This window comes from Salmo salar, chromosome ssa09 (assembly GCF_905237065.1).
Source record: "Salmo salar chromosome ssa09, Ssal_v3.1, whole genome shotgun sequence".
NCBI classification, from domain to species: domain Eukaryota; kingdom Metazoa; phylum Chordata; class Actinopteri; order Salmoniformes; family Salmonidae; genus Salmo; species Salmo salar.
The window spans coordinates 152,017,919-152,037,202 of record NC_059450.1 but is presented as its reverse complement, the minus strand read 5'-3'; the positions used below and the strand labels follow the sequence as shown (position 1 = coordinate 152,037,202).

General features: G+C 46.7%; 1 protein-coding gene across 2 annotated transcripts in view; it reads left to right on the top strand.

Annotated features, from left to right (window-relative positions):
* The first annotated feature begins 1,664 nt into the window (after positions 1 to 1,664).
* Positions 1,665 to 19,284, top strand: part of tiparp (TCDD-inducible poly(ADP-ribose) polymerase) — a 40,147-nt gene continuing 22,527 nt past the window's right edge. Inside the window, exons 1-2 of one of the 2 annotated variants that reach the window (XM_045724823.1) lie at positions 1,665 to 1,940; positions 2,958 to 4,000. In XM_045724823.1, the coding sequence (XP_045580779.1) occupies positions 2,991 to 4,000 (1,010 nt within the window). In that variant the 5' untranslated portion in view covers positions 1,665 to 1,940; positions 2,958 to 2,990. Of the gene's footprint in view, positions 1,941 to 2,502; positions 2,697 to 2,957; positions 4,001 to 19,284 lie in introns of those variants that run through there. The other variant, XM_045724822.1, reaches the window with a different exon arrangement.

Genomic DNA, 19,284 nt, shown 5'->3' with positions numbered 1-19,284 from the left:
TCAAACGGTCAGAAACAGACTCCATGAGGGTGGTATGACGGCCCGACGTCCACAGGTGGGGCTTGTGCTTACAGCCCAACACCGTGCAGGACGTTTGGTATTTGCCAGAGAAGACCAAGATTGGCAAATTCACCACTGGCGCCCTGTGCTCTTCACAGATGAAAGCAGGTTCACACTGAGCACATGTGACAGACGTGACAGAGTCTGGAGACGCCGTGGAGAACGTTCTGCTGCCTGCAACATCCTCCAGCATGACCGGTTTGGCGGTGGGTCAGTCATGGTGTGGGGTGGCATTTCTTTGGGGGGCTGCACAGCACTCCATGTGCTCGCCAGAGGTAGCCTGACTGCCATTAGGTACCGAGATGAGATCCTCAGACCCCTTGTGAGACCATATGCTGGTGCGGTTGGCCCTGGGTTCCTCCTAATGCAAGACCATGCTAGACCTCATGTGGCTGGAGTGTGTCAGCAGTTCCTGCAAGAGGAAGGCATTGATGCTATGGACTGGCCCGCCCGTTCCCCAGACCTGAATCCAATTGAGCACATCTGGGACATCATGTCTCGCTCCATCCACCAACGCCACGTTGCACCACAGACTGTCCAGGAGTTGGCGGATGCTTTAGTCCAGGTCTGGGAGGAGATCCCTCAGGAGACCATCCGCCACCTCATCAGGAGCATGCCCAGGCGTTGTAGGGAGGTCATACAGGCACGTGGAGGCCACACACACCACTGAGCCTCATTTTGACTTGTTTTAAGGACATTACATCAAAGTTGGATCAGCCTGTAGTGTGGTTTTCCACTTTAATTTTGAGTGTGACTCCAAATCCAGACCTCCATGGGTTGATAAATTGGATTTCCATTGATTATTTTTGTGTGATTTTGTTGTCAGCACATGCAACTATGTAAAGAAAAAAGTATTTAATAAGATTATTTCTTTCATTCAGATCTAGGATATGTTGTTTAAGTGTTCCCTTTATTTTTTTGAGCAGTGTATATATATATATATATATATATATGCTAGAAAGGTGGGGCTCTGCCCTAAATAACCGGTTACCACTGACATTTAGCAATTGCTTTTCTAAAGTCTACCAACCCTGCCAGCAGGCATGCCAGCTGACATACTGTAGTTAGACAAGCTAGCTACTCTATCTTGATTGATCACCTGAAATGGCTTCTCGGTAGCTAGCTGTGAGGTTGGGGGACTGAGAACCTAATTGGGATAGCTAAAGCCAACTTCATAAAATTGATAGATGGTTAATAGTATCACAGACAAACAAAAATATGAATGAACATGTTAGATTTTTTTTCAACCTGACAAATGCCCTATGGGTATGACAACTGTGACTGTCATAAGCCTACTTTCTGCATGTGTTTGTTTTACCATAATCCTCTCACCCCTGTAGGCATACTGGAAAAGCTGTTTGAATATGCAAACAAGCAGAAACCGTCCCCGTTACTCAATCAGTATGAGTAGAAGCTCATTTCTGGTAAAAACAAGGACAGGAGGGGTGAGACCACCTACCTCACTGTAAACACACTTAGAACGCCTACTGCTACTGATCAGGCGTTGACGAACACAGCACAGCGTTCTGCTTTACCTCCTGCTATGACACACCCGTTTCGTTTTCTCCTCCTCTCTCTCTTCTCCATTGATGCCAAGTCCCGCCCCTCGACCGGGGTGAGAAGCGCCGTGAGAAGCGCCGTGAGTGGCTGAGAGGACTGAGCGTTCCCTGCAACAGCTGCCTCTATCCACAACGGGAGTTGGCGGAACTGAGCCCAGTGGAGAACGACAAACAGCCGCTTTGTCACGCATTGCCTCAGTACCGTACCAGCAGGCCAAACGCAGAACACCTAGGACGGCATATCTATACATTCATGACCGGACAGGGATTAAGTGGCTTAGAAGACAATTGCACGGAAGGGATAGAACGGATTTTACACAGGTAGGAATAGGATGTGTGTGTTTGGACGCTTTGTATTGTAAACGGGCTCGGTGAAAGCAACGCTATAATAAATCACCTAGCCAGCCGGGGCACCTATGCAGTATGTTTGTTGGAGATCGACTATATTGCAGTCCTTTTGCGCAGCGCACCAGATCTACATGACTCCTGGAAGGGAATTTTTTAACAATTTATAAATTATATAGCAGTGTGCTACATTGCACAGCAATGTATTTGATGTCAAACACCCACCGTGTTTTCTTGGATAAAATCTGCTGAAATGCGGGTTTTTGCGCATAAACCTAATTTGTATGCGGAATCTATGCGTTATAACACGTTGTTATTCTAACCGTTGACTAGGCTCAGACCTATAGGTATTTATATAGAGGATGAAGGCCTTTTGGTGATCGTTACAACCATTGAATGCAGTGGCTGGGTCGAGTCTTTGTGCGGTTCGCCGCAGTCCCCTGTCCCATCCGTGAGTGTCTGTGGATCGCTTTAACTGAGACCATAGGCCTACGTGCAAACTTGCTCGAGCAGCGATTTGTAATTTGCACGTATACGTTAGAGCCCGTTTATCCGCTTCCGCTGATCGAGAACGTTACGGTTGGACACGGGTTGTTTCGCGCTGTAGGCTTATAGCCTACGCAGTTTAGATGCATCATGACGCTCGTCGTTGACTGAAAGTAATAGTGTTTCTAAATTTGGGAGACTTTCCCCCCCCCACACAGTTTCCATTCTAGATTCTAGAATGCCATGGTAAGCAGGATACTTCCCGTCTCACTAGTTGTATCATTTTAACATTACCGAGGAAAATAAACGATTGGTTTAAAATATTACGGTTATTGTTTATCACCCAATGAAACGCAGTGGTTATTGACTCTGAACCGGCTGACTAACAAGTTTGTTATCTAATGACACACACATGCCCAGGACTTTCGAAACCTATGAGGCATACATTTTACGAGTGTTATTTCTCTCTCTCTCTCTCTCTCTCTCTCATTTCTTTCCGCCTCTCAGGACTGTTGGGTTTTAGGAGTGCCCCTGGCCACCATGGATACAACTTTGCATAGCCTGCAGAAACCGACAGCCTCAACCGATAAGGTCCTGGACGGTGGAACGGGACTCGCTTTGGATATGAGTATGGGGGACCGGGAATTCACGGAACACTCGATTAGACTTACCGACAAAATCCCGTTAGTGAAGCCCTATTTAAAAAAAAAGAAAGGACAGAGGAAACTGGACTCAAAATGCCTCCGTGCGCTTCAGGACCCAATCCTGACCACATTACTGAGTACGGATGCACTTGTTACCGGAGACGGGGTGTTTGTTCCCCGGAACCCTCCGACAAGGACAGCGGGGAACCTGTGCACTGCGGCGGTGGTCAAACAGGCACGGATTGGTGGGCCTGTGTGTCTGAAAGATTCGGGAGCTACCGGTGTAACGGCTATGATTACCGGCGACACTGACACAGAAATGGCGGACACCGCCGCAGAGTTGGAGGAGACAGAGAGGGGGGTAACCAAGGTACCTGTAGATCTCCAGCGCGTGACAATAGACCCCAACGAACGCAGATTCCAGCTCAAACGTGTCCCCCGGGCGCGCGAGGTGGGGGCGGCAACCCCCACACCAGATACCCCTCTAGTATCCCCTCCAAGCCAGGGGGGCAACACGATGAGTGACCTCTTCGCCTCTAAAGCCTTGCGGGGGCCAGATTGTCTGACCATCAAAGACAGTACGAACACCCCCAGTCTTCAGGCCGACAAAGGCGAGATATTTCAGGATAAAAGCGAAGAGGCCTCCCTGGATCTAGTTTTTGAGCTGCTAACCCAGCTCCAGTATCACACACACCAAGCCGACGCAGTTTCGATCTGCGTGGATTTCCTGCAGGGGTTGTGTGTGTACGGGAGTGACTGCGCTTACCACCATACTGTGCTGCCCTACCACTGGCAGATCCGCAGGAGTGATACTCAAAGCTGGCAAAGCGTGGCGGATGATTCGCAGGAACAGTTGGAGAGGCTTTACTGCAATCCGGACAATGAGCAAGTCAGGCTGAAATTTCAGTAAGTGCTGTTATTTTGTTCTACGTTCTGTGTAAAAGTAGCCGAATAGGGCTGAGATTGTATTTACAGTTTTAAGACAGGAGTGCTGTGACATGAGAGAGCTATGCTGTTTGCTATAGAAAAGGAGAGGCACTCCCCTAGGAGCTTAGACGCAATCATTTAATAACCTAATAACCAATGTTTGGACAGGCAAGCTGTCTTCATCAGGTAACTGGTTTATAACGTGTCATAGAACATACACAGGTGTCTGTAATCATGGCCTGGGTGTGGCCAGATATCATTGGTTAATTCTTTTATATATAAGAACATACAAAAACAGGAATAGATAGCATAATAGATCCAATTTGGCTACATAGGTCTGCTGTTTGATATGTGTGTGTGTGTGTGTGTGTGTTGTAATGTTTAACTGACTGAGTCGTTTTGGTTCTCTGACTTCCCGTATCTAGGTTCTTCTTCGCTTATCATTTGTTATTGCACTTTTAATTCCTGCAATAGAGTGAGTCTGCTTTTTCTGCCCCTTCTCATTGGTTGAAACCGCTGAAACCAGGAAGTGCTGTACCCATGGCAGCTTAGAGCTAGGAACTTGCATGACCTACTGCTGCCTGATGCGGTCACAGGCACTAGCTGTCTCTCTCTCTCTCTCTCTCTCTCTCTCTCTCTCTCTCTCTCTCTCTCTCTCTCTCTCTCTCTCTCTCTCTCTCTACACACACACACAAGCACTTGGCAAGCGATAGCAAACAGGCATACAAAGCGTGCTCTGGTTCAAGCTATACACTGCACATTCACACAATGACATGGTTAGCTATTTCACCACACCACACACATGTGTGTGACTGCGTGTGCGTGTTGTTGATTTGAAGTTTTAAACTGAAACGATGCATACCTTCCCACCCACAGGATACGCCCCTGTCTGTGAGAACCAAACGCAGCCAAGCTTCTATTGAATATGCAACACTCTCATATAGGCCTTGCAGTATTAGGCTTTCCTGATAGTAACTTAGTATAGTGTCAGATTCACAAACATTATTCTTTTTTTATTTAACCTTTATTTAACTAGGCAAGTCAGTTAAAGAACAAATTCTTATTCACAATGACGGCCTACACCGGCCAAACCCGGACGACGCTGGGCCAGTTGACACTATGGGACTCCCAATCACGGCCGGATGTGATGAAGCCTGGATTTGAACCAGGTACTGCAGTGAGGCCTCTAGCACTGAGATGCAGTGTCTTAAACCCATTGATAAACAACCATTCCAGAATAATGCAGTAACTACCAGTGTAATAACCTGTATAGTTACTGTGTATCAGAGTAGTAAATACATGTTAAGAGACCTCTTCTTACATTCGCTCAGAAAACCAAAGTAGCCATGGTAACTATCGGTATTAGGATAGACCGTAGGACTTTTATTTAAGTTTAAAATACTTTCCCATTTAGTTTACACCTCTCTTCTAAAGGGTATTTGTTTTCTTCTTTATGGCTTTCTTTTGGGAAGTGTTAGACCATCAAATTCTCTGGGAGAATTTCAAACAACGGCCCCCAACACGCTCTCGACATGCTCTGAATTTGAATTCACATATAAGCAAGTAAAGCCAGATGTACATTTAGCTGTACTGTAACTGCTGAATACAGTTGATAACAGCTGTTATCTGAAGAGCAGGACAAAACAAGCCTGGCCGTCGACATGGCAACAGACTTATTTGGCAGCCGTTGCTGTGTGTGTGTTAGGGAAAGTGTGAGTGGCCGGTTTTCCGCGTCATCGGCCAACGGCCTCAGACATGGATGGATGTCGAATACTGACCTGTATTGCTGCTGACCTGGCTGGTTTGAGAGATGGCATGCATGTGTGAGATTGTGAACATGGGAGAGAACGTTAATAATTCCGTGTGTGTGTGTGTGTAGGAGACTAGATTAATCCCATCCATATGACACCTAGGAAATAACACGAATCCTCTTCTCTCAGGATCCCTCTGGCCAGCAACAGTTACATAGAGAGAGGAACAGACTACTCTCACTGTTTACATACACTCACCCCTATCCCCATGACAGGAATATGTAATGTGTGTGTGTGTGTGTGTGTGTGTGTGTGTGTGTGTGTGTGTGTGTGTGTGTGTGTGTGTGTGTGTGTGTGTTGAGAGAGAGAGAGAGAGCCTTTTTTTTGTTGGACGGGCGGTAAAAGCTTCACACGTCATTAACTGACACAGTCACTGAGCACCAAGGACAGAGTGACCCGACACCAAGGGGTGTGTGATTGCTTCTCTCTCTCTCTCTCTCTCTCTCTCTCTCTCTCTCTCTCTCTCTCTCTCTCTCTCTCTCTCTCTCTCTCTCTCTCTCTCTCTCTCTCCTCATTGCTTCTGTCTATTTGGACAACTGCCAGTGTGTGTGTCGTGTCTTTGTGCCATTGTTTGTCAGAAAATATAATTTATCAGACAATGTGTAGCTTATCTTGTGTGTGTGTTACCTGTGTTTGTAATTGTTTGTGAATGTTTCCTTGCATGTGAATGTTTCCTTGCGTGTGTATGTGAATGTTTCCTTGCGTGTGTATGTGAATGTTTCCTTGCGTGTGTATGTGAATGTTTCCTTGCGTGTGTATGTGAATGTTTCCTTGCGTGTGTATGTGAATGTTTCCTTGTGTGTGTATGTTGATGTTTCCTTGCGTGTGAATGTTTCCTTGCGTGTGAATGTTTCCTTGCGTGTGTATGTGAATGTTTCCTTGCGTGTGAATGTTTCCTTGCGTGAGTGTGTTTCCGTGTGTGTGTGAGGAGATAACGTGTCAGACCGCTTATGAAATGATTCACTGGGGTGAGGTCTGGGTCGCCCTGCCTTTCACCACTCAACCTCTACCTTTCTGTCTGTCTGTCTGTCTGTCTGTCTGTCTGTCTGTCTGTCTGTCAGAGAGAGAGAGAGACACAGACTGTCTGTCTGTCTGTCTGTTAGAGAGAGAGACACAGACCGTCTGTCTGTCAGAGAGAGAGAGAGACACAGACCGTCTGTCTGTCTGTCTGTCTGTCTGTCTGTCTGTCTGTCTGTCTGTCTGTCTGTCAGAGAGAGAGAGAGAGAGAGAGAGAGAGACACAGACCGTCTGTCTGTCTGTCTGTCTGTCTGTCTGTCTGTCAGAGAGAGAGACACAGACCGTCTGTCTGTCTGTCAGAGAGAGAGAGACACAGACCGTCTATCTGTCTGTCTGTCTGTCTGTCTGTCTGTCTGTCTGTCTGAGAGAGAGAGACACAGACCGTCTGTCTGTGTGTGGCCGTGAGTGTTCGTGCTTGCAGGCTTCCGTACACCTATTCTGAAGCTATTTCCTCCCTATCCCTCTGGCATCTCTTTTTCTCTCCCCCTATCATCAACCTGTCCCCCCATCCCTCCCTCTCAAATTCTACCTCTCATCATTGTCTCCCTGTGAGTGTGTGTGTGTGTGTGTGTGTAGACAGAATAGCCTGTCCTCATGCAGAACATTAAGCACGGCAGAAGAAGGCTTTTGTTTTTAGGAAGATTATAAACTCTGTGATGAAGGGAACTGAAGAGGGTTATATTTTGTTGCTTCTGAAGCTGTGAAACTGAACCAGAACAGGACAACTCTTTACTCTCATATATGAGGAAGTCAGAAACACCCTGTGTGTGTGTGTGTGTGTGTGTGTGTGTGTGTGTGTGTGTGTGTGTGTGTGTGTGTGTGACTGTTCAGTAAGGGTGTGTGTTTGCACCCCTGGAAAGACCACATTTTAATCCAGGCTTCGAGTCTCTCCCAAAAAGGGGTGTGTCTTTGTACTGTGTCTGGCATTTGATTGGCTCTCTTAATGAACTCCCAGACTCATGCTGTGCACTTAATTTAACCAGCAGAATTTCATTTTGAAGCTACTTACCTGGCCTGGAGAGAAAGAGGAGGGGAAAGACTAGAGGGAGACAGAGGAGGAGAGAGAGAGACAGATGAGGAGAGAGAGGGAGACAGACTGGAGGGAGACAGAGGAGGAGAGAGAGAGACAGAGGAGGAGAGAGAGAGACAGAGGAGGAGAGAGAGAGACAGAGGAGGAGAGAGAGAGACAGAGGAGGAGAGAGAGAGACAGAGGAGGAGAGAGAGAGAGACAAAGGAGGAGAGAGAGGGAGACAGACTGGAGGGAGACAGAGGAGGAGAGAGAGAGACAGAGGAGGAGAGAGAGAGACCGAGGAGGAGAGAGGGGGGAATACTGGAGGGAGACAGAGGAGGAGAGAGAAGGGGAAAGACTGGAGGGAGACAGAGGAGAAGAGAGAGAGACAGAGGAGGAGAGAGAGGGGAAAGACTGGAGGGAGACAGAGGAGGAGAGAGAGAGAGAGAGAGGAGAGAGAGGGAGACAGACTGGAGGGAGACAGAGGAGGAGAGAGAGGGAGACAGAGGAGGAGAGAGAGGGGGGAAGACTGGAGGGAGACAGAGGAGTAGAGAGGGAGACGGAGGGGGGAGACTGGAGGGAGACAGGAGTAGAGGGGGAGACTGGAGGGAGACAGAGGAGTAGAGAGGGGGGAAGACTGGAGGGAGACAGAGAAGGAGAGAGAGAGACAGAGGAGGAGAGAGAGAGACAGAGGGGGGGAAGGAGGAGAGAGAGAGACAGAGGAGGAGAGAGGGAGACAGAGGAGGAGAGAGGGAGACAGAGAAGGAGAGAGAGAGACAGAGGAGGAGAGAGAGGGGGGAGGAGGAGAGAGAGAGACAGAGGAGGAGAGAGAGAGACAGAGGAGGAGAGAGGGAGACAGAGGAAGAGAGAGAGAGAGAGGGGGAGGAGGAGAGAGAGAGACAGAGGAGGAGAGAGAGAGACAGAGGAGGAGAGAGAGAGACAGAGGAGGAGAGAGGGAGACAGAGGAGAAGAGAGGGAGACAGAGGAGGAGAGAGAGAGACAGAGGAGGAGAGAGGGAGACAGAGGAGGAGAGAGAGAGACAGAGGAGGAGAGAGGGAGACAGAGGAGGAGAGAGAGGGAGACAGAGGAGGAGAGAGGGAGACAGAGGAGGAGAGAGAGAGACAGAGGAGGAGAGAGGGAGACAGGAGGAGAGAGAGGGAGACAGAGGAGGAGAGAGGGAGACAGAGGAGGAGAGAGAGAGACAGAGGAGGAGAGAGGGAGACAGAGGAGGAGAGAGGGAGACAGAGGAGGAGAGAGGGAGACAGAGGAGGAGAGAGAGAGACAGAGGAGGAGAGAGAGAGACAGAGGAGGAGAGAGAGAGACAGAGGAGGAGAGAGGGAGACAGAGGAGGAGAGAGAGGGACAGAGGAGGAGAGAGAGAGACAGAGGAGGAGAGAGAGAGACAGAGGAGGAGAGAGAGAGACAGAGGAGGAGAGAGAGAGACAGAGGAGGAGAGAGGGAGACAGAGGAGGAGAGAGAGGGAGTAGGAGGAGGGTAGATCACTGAAGACCTCATACGAGAAACAAACTTGTTTTAACCCATTGTTTTCATCTTGGTTGGCTGCAGCTTCCCTAGGTGTGTTTGTATGAAGGAGAACTCTGTCGTGGAAGGTAGTGTGATGTCTGGAATGAGAGGAGCCTTCTAATTGGAGGCTGTCTGTGTGTGTAGTGAGAGAGTGTAGCGTGATTGGGGAAAAGACAGTTGGTGGATCTATTGCTGGCTGTAGTTCCATTCTGCTCGTAAATGTGACAGTTCACACATTCCTCATTAAAATATGGCCTTGTGGCAATCGGTTATGACACACACACACACACACACACACACACACACACACACACACACACACACACACACACACACACACACAGTCTTGTTTTACTAACCTTGTGGGGACACACATGAACATGATTCCCATTGAAAATCCTATTTTCTCTGTCCCCTAACCTCAACCCCAAAACCTCACACTAACTCCTACTCATAAAGCTGACCCCTAACCCGCCCTAATTCTAACCCTAGACCACCTAGAAATAGCCTTTTCCTTGTGCGGATGGGCAAACGCACTTCTAGTCCCCACAAGTATAGTTCAATCAAAACAAATCTCATTTTATTGGTCACATGCTTTGTAAACAACAGGAGTAGAGTAACAGTGAAATGCTTACTGACAGGCCCTTCCCAACAATGCAAAGAGATGTCCACGCACAGACACACACAAACACAGAGCCCTGCCAGAGGGCCTTGTCCTCTCCCCAGTGGAGGCAGAGACAGTTCTGAACAGAGAGAAGAGGGGTGGAATGAGAATAGGGAAGACAGGGTGAGCAGAATAGAGAAGAGGAGAGAACAGAGGGTGAGAACGGAACAGACTCTACTTTGACAATGCAGGCTGTTCCCATCGCTCTCCCTCTCCTGTTCCCATCTCTCTACCTCTCCTGTTCCCATCACTCTCCCTCTCCTGTTCCCATCTCTCTACCTCTCCTGTTCCCATCTCTCTCCCTCTCCTGTTCCCATCTCTCTACCTCTCCTGTTCCCGTCGCTCTCCCTCTCCTGTTCCCATCTCTCTACCTCTCCTGTTCCCATCTCTCTACCTCTCCTGTTCCCATCTCTCTCCCTCTCCTGTTCCCATCTCTCTACCTCTCCTGTTCCCATCGCTCTCCCTCTCCTGTTCCCATCTCTCTACCTCTCCTGTTCCCATCTCTCTACCTCTCCTGTTCCCATCACTCTCCCTCTCCTGTTCCCATCTCTCTCCCTCTCCTGTTCCCATCTCTCTCCCTCTCCTGTTCCCGTCTCTCTACCTCTCCTGTTCCCGTCGCTCTCCCTCTCCTGTTCCCGTCTCTCTCCCTCTCCTGTTCCCGTCTCTCTCCCTCTCCTGTTCCCGTCTCTCTCCCTCTCCTGTTCCCGTCTCTCTCCCTCTCCTGTTCCCGTCTCTCTACCTCTCCTGTTCCCGTCTCTCTCCCTCTCCTGTTCCCGTCTCTCTCCCTCTCCTGTTCCCGTCTCTCTCCCTCTCCTGTTCCCGTCTCTCTCCCTCTCCTGTTCCCGTCGCTCTCCCTCTCCTGTTCCCGTCGCTCTCCCTCTCCTGTTCCCGTCTCTCTCCCTCTCCTGTTCCCGTCTCTCTCCCTCTCCTGTTCCCGTCTCTCTCCCTCTCCTGTTCCCGTCGCTCTCCCTCTCCTGTTCCCGTCGCTCTCCCTCTCCTGTTCCCGTCTCTCTCCCTCTCCTGTTCCCATCTCTCTCCCTCTCCTGTTCCCGTCTCTCTCCCTCTCCTGTTCCCATCTCTCTCCCTCTCCTGTTCCCCGTCTCTCTCCCTCTCCTGTTCCCGTCTCTCTCCCTCTCCTGTTCCCGTCTCTCTCCCTCTCCTGTTCCCGTCGCTCTCCCTCTCCTGTTCCCGTCTCTCTCCCTCTCCTGTTCCCGTCGCTCTCCCTCTCCTGTTCCCGTCGCTCTCCCTCTCCTGTTCCCGTCGCTCTCCGTCTCCTGTTCCCGTCTCTCTCCCTCTCCTGTTCCCGTCGCTCTCCCTCTCCTGTTCCCATCTCTCTCCCTCTCCTGTTCCCATCTCTCTCCCTCTCCTGTTCCCGTCTCTCTCCCTCTCCTGTTCCCGTCGCTCTCCCTCTCCTGTTCCCATCTCTCTCCCTCTCCTGTTCCCGTCTCTCTCCCTCTCCTGTTCCCGTCTCTCTCCCTCTCCTGTTCCCGTCGCTCTCCCTCTCCTGTTCCCGTCTCTCTCCCTCTCCTGTTCCCGTCGCTCTCCCTCTCCTGTTCCCGTCGCTCTCCCTCTCCTGTTCCCGTCGCTCTCCGTCTCCTGTTCCCGTCTCTCTCCCTCTCCTGTTCCCGTCGCTCTCCCTCTCCTGTTCCCATCTCTCTCCCTCTCCTGTTCCCATCTCTCTCCCTCTCCTGTTCCCGTCTCTCTCCCTCTCCTGTTCCCGTCGCTCTCCCTCTCCTGTTCCCATCTCTCTCCCTCTCCTGTTCCCGTCTCTCTCCCTCTCCTGTTCCCGTCGCTCTCCCTCTCCTGTTCCCGTCTCTCTCCCTCTCCTGTTCTTTCTCTCTACTCTACCTGTTCTTTCTCTCTCTACTCTACCTGTTCTTTCTCTCTCTACTCTACCTGTTCTTTCTCTCTACTCTACCTGTTCTTTCTCTCTACTCTACCTGTTCTTTCTCTCTACTCTACCTGTTCTTTCTCTCTCTACTCTACCTGTTCTTTCTCTCTACTCTACCTGTTCTTTCTCTCTCTACTCTACCTGTTCTTTCTCTCTCTACTCTACCTGTTCTTTCTCTCTACTCTACCTGTTCTTTCTCTCTACTCTACCTGTTCTTTCTCTCTACTCTACCTGTTCTTTCTCTCTACTCTACCTGTTCTTTCTCTCTCTACTCTACCTGTTCTTTCTCTCTACTCTACCTGTTCTTTCTCTCTACTCTACCTGTTCTTTCTCTCTCTACTCTACCTGTTCTTTCTCTCTACTCTACCTGTTCTTTCTCTCTCTACTCTACCTGTTCTTTCTCTCTACTCTACCTGTTCTTTCTCTCTACTCTACCTGTTCTTTCTCTCTCTACTCTACCTGTTCTTTCTCTCTCTACTCTACCTGTTCTTTCTCTCTCTACTCTACCTGTTCTTTCTCTCTCTACTCTACCTGTTCTTTCTCTCTACTCTACCTGTTCTTTCTCTCTCTACTCTACCTGTTCTTTCTCTCTACTCTACCTGTTCTTTCTCTCTACTCTACCTGTTCTTTCTCTCTCACTCTACCTGTTCTTTCTCTCTCTACTCTACCTGTTCTTTCTCTCTCTACTCTACCTGTTCTTTCTCTCTACTCTACCTGTTCTTTCTCTCTACTCTACCTGTTCTTTCTCTCTACTCTACCTGTTCTTTCTCTCTACTCTACCTGTTCTTTCTCTCTCTACTCTACCTGTTCTTTCTCTCTACTCTACCTGTTCTTTCTCTCTACTCTACCTGTTCTTTCTCTCTCACTCTACCTGTTCTTTCTCTCTACTCTACCTGTTCTTTCTCTCTCTACTCTACCTGTTCTTTCTCTCTCTACTCTACCTGTTCTTTCTCTCTACTCTACCTGTTCTTTCTCTCTCTACTCTACCTGTTCTTTCTCTCTACTCTACCTGTTCTTTCTCTCTACTCTACCTGTTCTTTCTCTCTCTACTCTACCTGTTCTTTCTCTCTCTACTCTACCTGTTCTTTCTCTCTACTCTACCTGTTCTTTCTCTCTACTCTACCTGTTCTTTCTCTCTACTCTACCTGTTCTTTCTCTCTACTCTACCTGTTCTTTCTCTCTCTACTCTACCTGTTCTTTCTCTCTACTCTACCTGTTCTTTCTCTCTACTCTACCTGTTCTTTCTCTCTCTACTCTACCTGTTCTTTCTCTCTACTCTACCTGTTCTTTCTCTCTACTCTACCTGTTCTTTCTCTCTCTACTCTACCTGTTCTTTCTCTCTACTCTACCTGTTCTTTCTCTCTACTCTACCTGTTCTTTCTCTCTACTCTACCTGTTCTTTCTCTCTCTACTCTACCTGTTCTTTCTCTCTACTCTACCTGTTCTTTCTCTCTCTACTCTACCTGTTCTTTCTCTCTACTCTACCTGTTCTTTCTCTCTACTCTACCTGTTCTTTCTCTCTACTCTACCTGTTCTTTCTCTCTCTACTCTACCTGTTCTTTCTCTCTACTCTACCTGTTCTTTCTCTCTACTCTACCTGTTCTTTCTCTCTACTCTACCTGTTCTTTCTCTCTCTACTCTACCTGTTCTTTCTCTCTACTCTACCTGTTCTTTCTCTCTACTCTACCTGTTCTTTCTCTCTCACTCTACCTGTTCTTTCTCTCTACTCTACCTGTTCTTTCTCTCTACTCTACCTGTTCTTTCTCTCTCACTCTACCTGTTCTTTCTCTCTCTACTCTACCTGTTCTTTCTCTCTACTCTACCTGTTCTTTCTCTCTACTCTACCTGTTCTTTCTCTCTACTCTACCTGTTCTTTCTCTCTACTCTACCTGTTCTTTCTCTCTACTCTACCTGTTCTTTCTCTCTCTACTCTACCTGTTCTTTCTCTCTACTCTACCTGTTCTTTCTCTCTACTCTACCTGTTCTTTCTCTCTCTACTCTACCTGTTCTTTCTCTCTACTCTACCTGTTCTTTCTCTCTCACTCTACCTGTTCTTTCTCTCTCTACTCTACCTGTTCTTTCTCTCTACTCTACCTGTTCTTTCTCTCTCTACTCTACCTGTTCTTTCTCTCTCACTCTACCTGTTCTTTCTCTCTCTACTCTACCTGTTCTTTCTCTCTACTCTACCTGTTCTTTCTCTCTACTCTACCTGTTCTTTCTCTCTCTACTCTACCTGTTCTTTCTCTCTCTACTCTACCTGTTCTTTCTCTCTCACTCTACCTGTTCTTTCTCTCTACTCTACCTGTTCTTTCTCTCTCTACCTCTACCTGTTCTTTCTCTCTCTACTCTACCTGTTCTTTCTCTCTACTCTACCTGTTCTTTCTCTCTACTCTACCTGTTCTTTCTCTCTCTACTCTACCTGTTCTTTCTCTCTACTCTACCTGTTCTTTCTCTCTACTCTACCTGTTCTTTCTCTCTACTCTACCTGTTCTTTCTCTCTCTACTCTACCTGTTCTTTCTCTCTCTACTCTACCTGTTCTTTCTCTCTACTCTACCTGTTCTTTCTCTCTCCCTCTACCTGTTCTTTCTCTCTCTACTCTACCTGTTCTTTCTCTCTACTCTACCTGTTCTTTCTCTCTCTACTCTACCTGTTCTTTCTCTCTACTCTACCTGTTCTTTCTCTCTACTCTACCTGTTCTTTCTCTCTACTCTACCTGTTCTTTCTCTCTCTACTCTACCTGTTCTTTCTCTCTCTACTCTACCTGTTCTTTCTCTCTCTACTCTACCTGTTCTTTCTCTCTACTCTACCTGTTCTTTCTCTCTCTACTCTACCTGTTCTTTCTCTCTACTCTACCTGTTCTTTCTCTCTCTACTCTACCTGTTCTTTCTCTCTCTACTCTACCTGTTCTTTCTCTCTACTCTACCTGTTCTTTCTCTCTCTACTCTACCTGTTCTTTCTCTCTACTCTACCTGTTCTTTCTCTCTACTCTACCTGTTCTTTCTCTCTCACTCTACCTGTTCTTTCTCTCTACTCTACCTGTTCTTTCTCTCTCTACTCTACCTGTTCTTTCTCTCTCACTCTACCTGTTCTTTCTCTCTACTCTACCTGTTCTTTCTCTCTCACTCTACCTGTTCTTTCTCTCTACTCTACCTGTTCTTTCTCTCTACTCTACCTGTTCTTTCTCTCTCACTCTACCTGTTCTTTCTCTCTCTACTCTACCTGTTCTTTCTCTCTCACTCTACCTGTTCTTTCTCTCTACTCTACCTGTTCTTTCTCTCTCTACTCTACCTGTTCTTTCTCTCTACTCTACCTGTTCTTTCTCTCTACTCTACCTGTTCTTTCTCTCTCTACTCTACCTGTTCTTTCTCTCTACTCTACCTGTTCTTTCTCTCTCTACTCTACCTGTTCTTTCTCTCTCTACTCTACCTGTTCTTTCTCTCTACTCTACCTGTTCTTTCTCTCTCTACTCTACCTGTTCTTTCTCTCTCTACTCTACCTGTTCTTTCTCTCTCTACTCTACCTGTTCTTTCTCTCTACTCTACCTGTTCTTTCTCTCTACTCTACCTGTTCTTTCTCTCTCTACTCTACCTGTTCTTTCTCTCTACTCTACCTGTTCTTTCTCTCTACTCTACCTGTTCTTTCTCTCTCTACTCTACCTGTTCTTTCTCTCTCTACTCTACCTGTTCTTTCTCTCTACTCTACCTGTTCTTTCTCTCTACTCTACCTGTTCTTTCTCTCTACTCTACCTGTTCTTTCTCTCTCACTCTACCTGTTCTTTCTCTCTACTCTACCTGTTCTTTCTCTCTCTACTCTACCTGTTCTTTCTCTCTCACTCTACCTGTTCTTTCTCTCTACTCTACCTGTTCTTTCTCTCTCTACTCTACCTGTTCTTTCTCTCTACTCTACCTGTTCTTTCTCTCTTACTCTACCTGTTCTTTCTCTCTACTCTACCTGTTCTTTCTCTCTCACTCTACCTGTTCTTTCTCTCTACTCTACCTGTTCTTTCTCTCTACTCTACCTGTTCTTTCTCTCTACTCTACCTGTTCTTTCTCTCTCTACTCTACCTGTTCTTTCTCTCTACTCTACCTGTTCTTTCTCTCTACTCTACCTGTTCTTTCTCTCTACTCTACCTGTTCTTTCTCTCTACTCTACCTGTTCTTTCTCTCTACTCTACCTGTTCTTTCTCTCTCTACTCTACCTGTTCTTTCTCTCTACTCTACCTGTTCTTTCTCTCTACTCTACCTGTTCTTTCTCTCTCACTCTACCTGTTCTTTCTCTCTACTCTACCTGTTCTTTCTCTCTCACTCTACCTGTTCTTTCTCTCTCTACTCTACCTGTTCTTTCTCTCTACTCTACCTGTTCTTTCTCTCTCTACTCTACCTGTTCTTTCTCTCTACTCTACCTGTTCTTTCTCTCTACTCTACCTGTTCTTTCTCTCTACTCTACCTGTTCTTTCTCTCTCTACTCTACCTGTTCTTTCTCTCTCTACTCTACCTGTTCTTTCTCTCTACTCTACCTGTTCTTTCTCTCTACTCTACCTGTTCTTTCTCTCTCACTCTACCTGTTCTTTCTCTCTACTCTACCTGTTCTTTCTCTCTACTCTACCTGTTCTTTCTCTCTACTCTACCTGTTCTTTCTCTCTCTACTCTACCTGTTCTTTCTCTCTACTCTACCTGTTCTTTCTCTCTACTCTACCTGTTCTTTCTCTCTCACTCTACCTGTTCTTTCTCTCTACTCTACCTGTTCTTTCTCTCTCTACTCTACCTGTTCTTTCTCTCTACTCTACCTGTTCTTTCTCTCTACTCTACCTGTTCTTTCTCTCTACTCTACCTGTTCTTTCTCTCTACTCTACCTGTTCTTTCTCTCTACTCTACCTGTTCTTTCTCTCTCTCTACCTGTTCTTTCTCTCTACTCTACCTGTTCTTTCTCTCTACTCTACCTGTTCTTTCTCTCTACTCTACCTGTTCTTTCTCTCTCTACTCTACCTGTTCTTTCTCTCTCTCTACCTGTTCTTTCTCTCTACTCTACCTGTTCTTTCTCTCTACTCTACCTGTTCTTTCTCTCTCTACTCTACCTGTTCTTTCTCTCTACTCTACCTGTTCTTTCTCTCTACTCTACCTGTTCTTTCTCTCTCTACTCTACCTGTTCTTTCTCTCTCTCTACTCTACCTGTTCTTTCTCTCTACTCTACCTGTTCTTTCTCTCTCTACTCTACCTGTTCTTTCTCTCTACTCTACCTGTTCTTTCTCTCTACTCTACCTGTTCTTTCTCTCTACTCTACCTGTTCTTTCTCTCTACTCTACCTGTTCTTTCTCTCTACTCTACCTGTTCTTTCTCTCTCTACTCTACCTGTTCTTTCTCTCTACTCTACCTGTTCTTTCTCTCTACTCTACCTGTTCTTTCTCTCTCACTCTACCTGTTCTTTCTCTCTACTCTACCTGTTCTTTCTCTCTCTACTCTACCTGTTCTTTCTCTCTACTCTACCTGTTCTTTCTCTCTACTCTACCTGTTCTTTCTCTCTCACTCTACCTGTTCTTTCTCTCTACTCTACCTGTTCTTTCTCTCTCACTCTACCTGTTCTTTCTCTCTACTCTACCTGTTCTTTCTCTCTACTCTACCTGTTCTTTCTCTCTCACTCTACCTGTTCTTTCTCTCTTCTCTCTACTCTACCTGTTCTTTCTCTCTCTACTCTACCTGTTCTTTCTCTCTACTCTACCTGTTCTTTCTCTCTACTCTACCTGTTCTTTCTCTCTTACTCTACCTGTTCTTTCTCTCTACTCTACCTGTTCTTTCTCTCTACTCTACCTGTTCTTTCTCTCTACTCTACCTGTTCTTTCTCTCTCACTCTACCTGTTCTTTCTCTCTCACTCTACCTGTTCTTTCTCTCTCACTCTACCTGTTCTTTCTCTCTACTCTACCTGTTCTTTCTCTCTCTACTCTACCTGTTCTTTCTCTCTACTCTACCTGTTCTTTCTCTCTCACTCTACCTGTTCTTTCTCTCTCTACTCTACCTGTTCTTTCTCTCTCTACTCTACCTGTTCTTTCTCTCTACTCTACCTGTTCTTTCTCTCTACTCTACCTGTTCTTTCTCTCTCTACTCTACCTGTTCTTTCTCTCTCTACTCTACCTGTTCTTTCTCTCTCTACTCTACCTGTTCTTTCTCTCTACTCTACCTGTTCTTTCTCTCTACTCTACCTGTTCTTTCTCTCTACTCTACCTGTTCTTTCTCTCTACTCTACCTGTTCTTTCTCTCTCTACTCTACCTGTTCTTTCTCTCTACTCTACCTGTTCTTTCTCTCTCTACTCTACCTGTTCTTTCTCTCTCTACTCTACCTGTTCTTTCTCTCTACTCTACCTGTTCTTTCTCTCTACTCTACCTGTTCTTTCTCTCTCACTCTACCTGTTCTTTCTCTCTCACTCTACCTGTTCTTTCTCTCTACTCTACCTGTTCTTTCTCTCTCTACTCTACCTGTTCTTTCTCTCTACTCTACCTGTTCTTTCTCTCTACTCTACCTGTTCTTTCTCTCTACTCTACCTGTTCTTTCTCTCTCTACTCTACCTGTTCTTTCTCTCTCTACTCTACCTGTTCTTTCTCTCTACTCTACCTGTTCTTTCTCTCTACTCTACCTGTTCTTTCTCTCTCTACTCTACCTGTTCTTTCTCTCTACTCTACCTGTTCTTTCTCTCTACTCTACCTGTTCTTTCTCTCTCTACTCTACCTGTTCTTTCTCTCTACTCTACCTGTTCTTTCTCTCTACTCTACCTGTTCTTTCTCTCTACTCTACCTGTTCTTTCTCTCTACTCTACCTGTTCTTTCTCTCTCTACTCTACCTGTTCTTTCTCTCTCTACTCTACCTGTTCTTTCTCTCTACTCTACCTGTTCTTTCTCTCTCTACTCTACCTGTTCTTTCTCTCTACTCTACCTGTTCTTTCTCTCTCTACTCTACCTGTTCTTTCTCTCTACTCTACCTGTTCTTTCTCTCTACTCTACCTGTTCTTTCTCTCTACTCTACCTGTTCTTTCTCTCTACTCTACCTGTTCTTTCTCTCTACTCTACCTGTTCTTTCTCTCTACTCTACCTGTTCTTTCTCTCTCTACTCTACCTGTTCTTTCTCTCTCTACTCTACCTGTTCTTTCTCTCTACTCTACCTGTTCTTTCTCTCTCTACTCTACCTGTTCTTTCTCTCTCACTCTACCTGTTCTTTCTCTCTACTCTACCTGTTCTTTCTCTCTCTACTCTACCTGTTCTTTCTCTCTACTCTACCTGTTCTTTCTCTCTACTCTACCTGTTCTTTCTCTCTCTACTCTACCTGTTCTTTCTCTCTCTACTCTACCTGTTCTTTCTCTC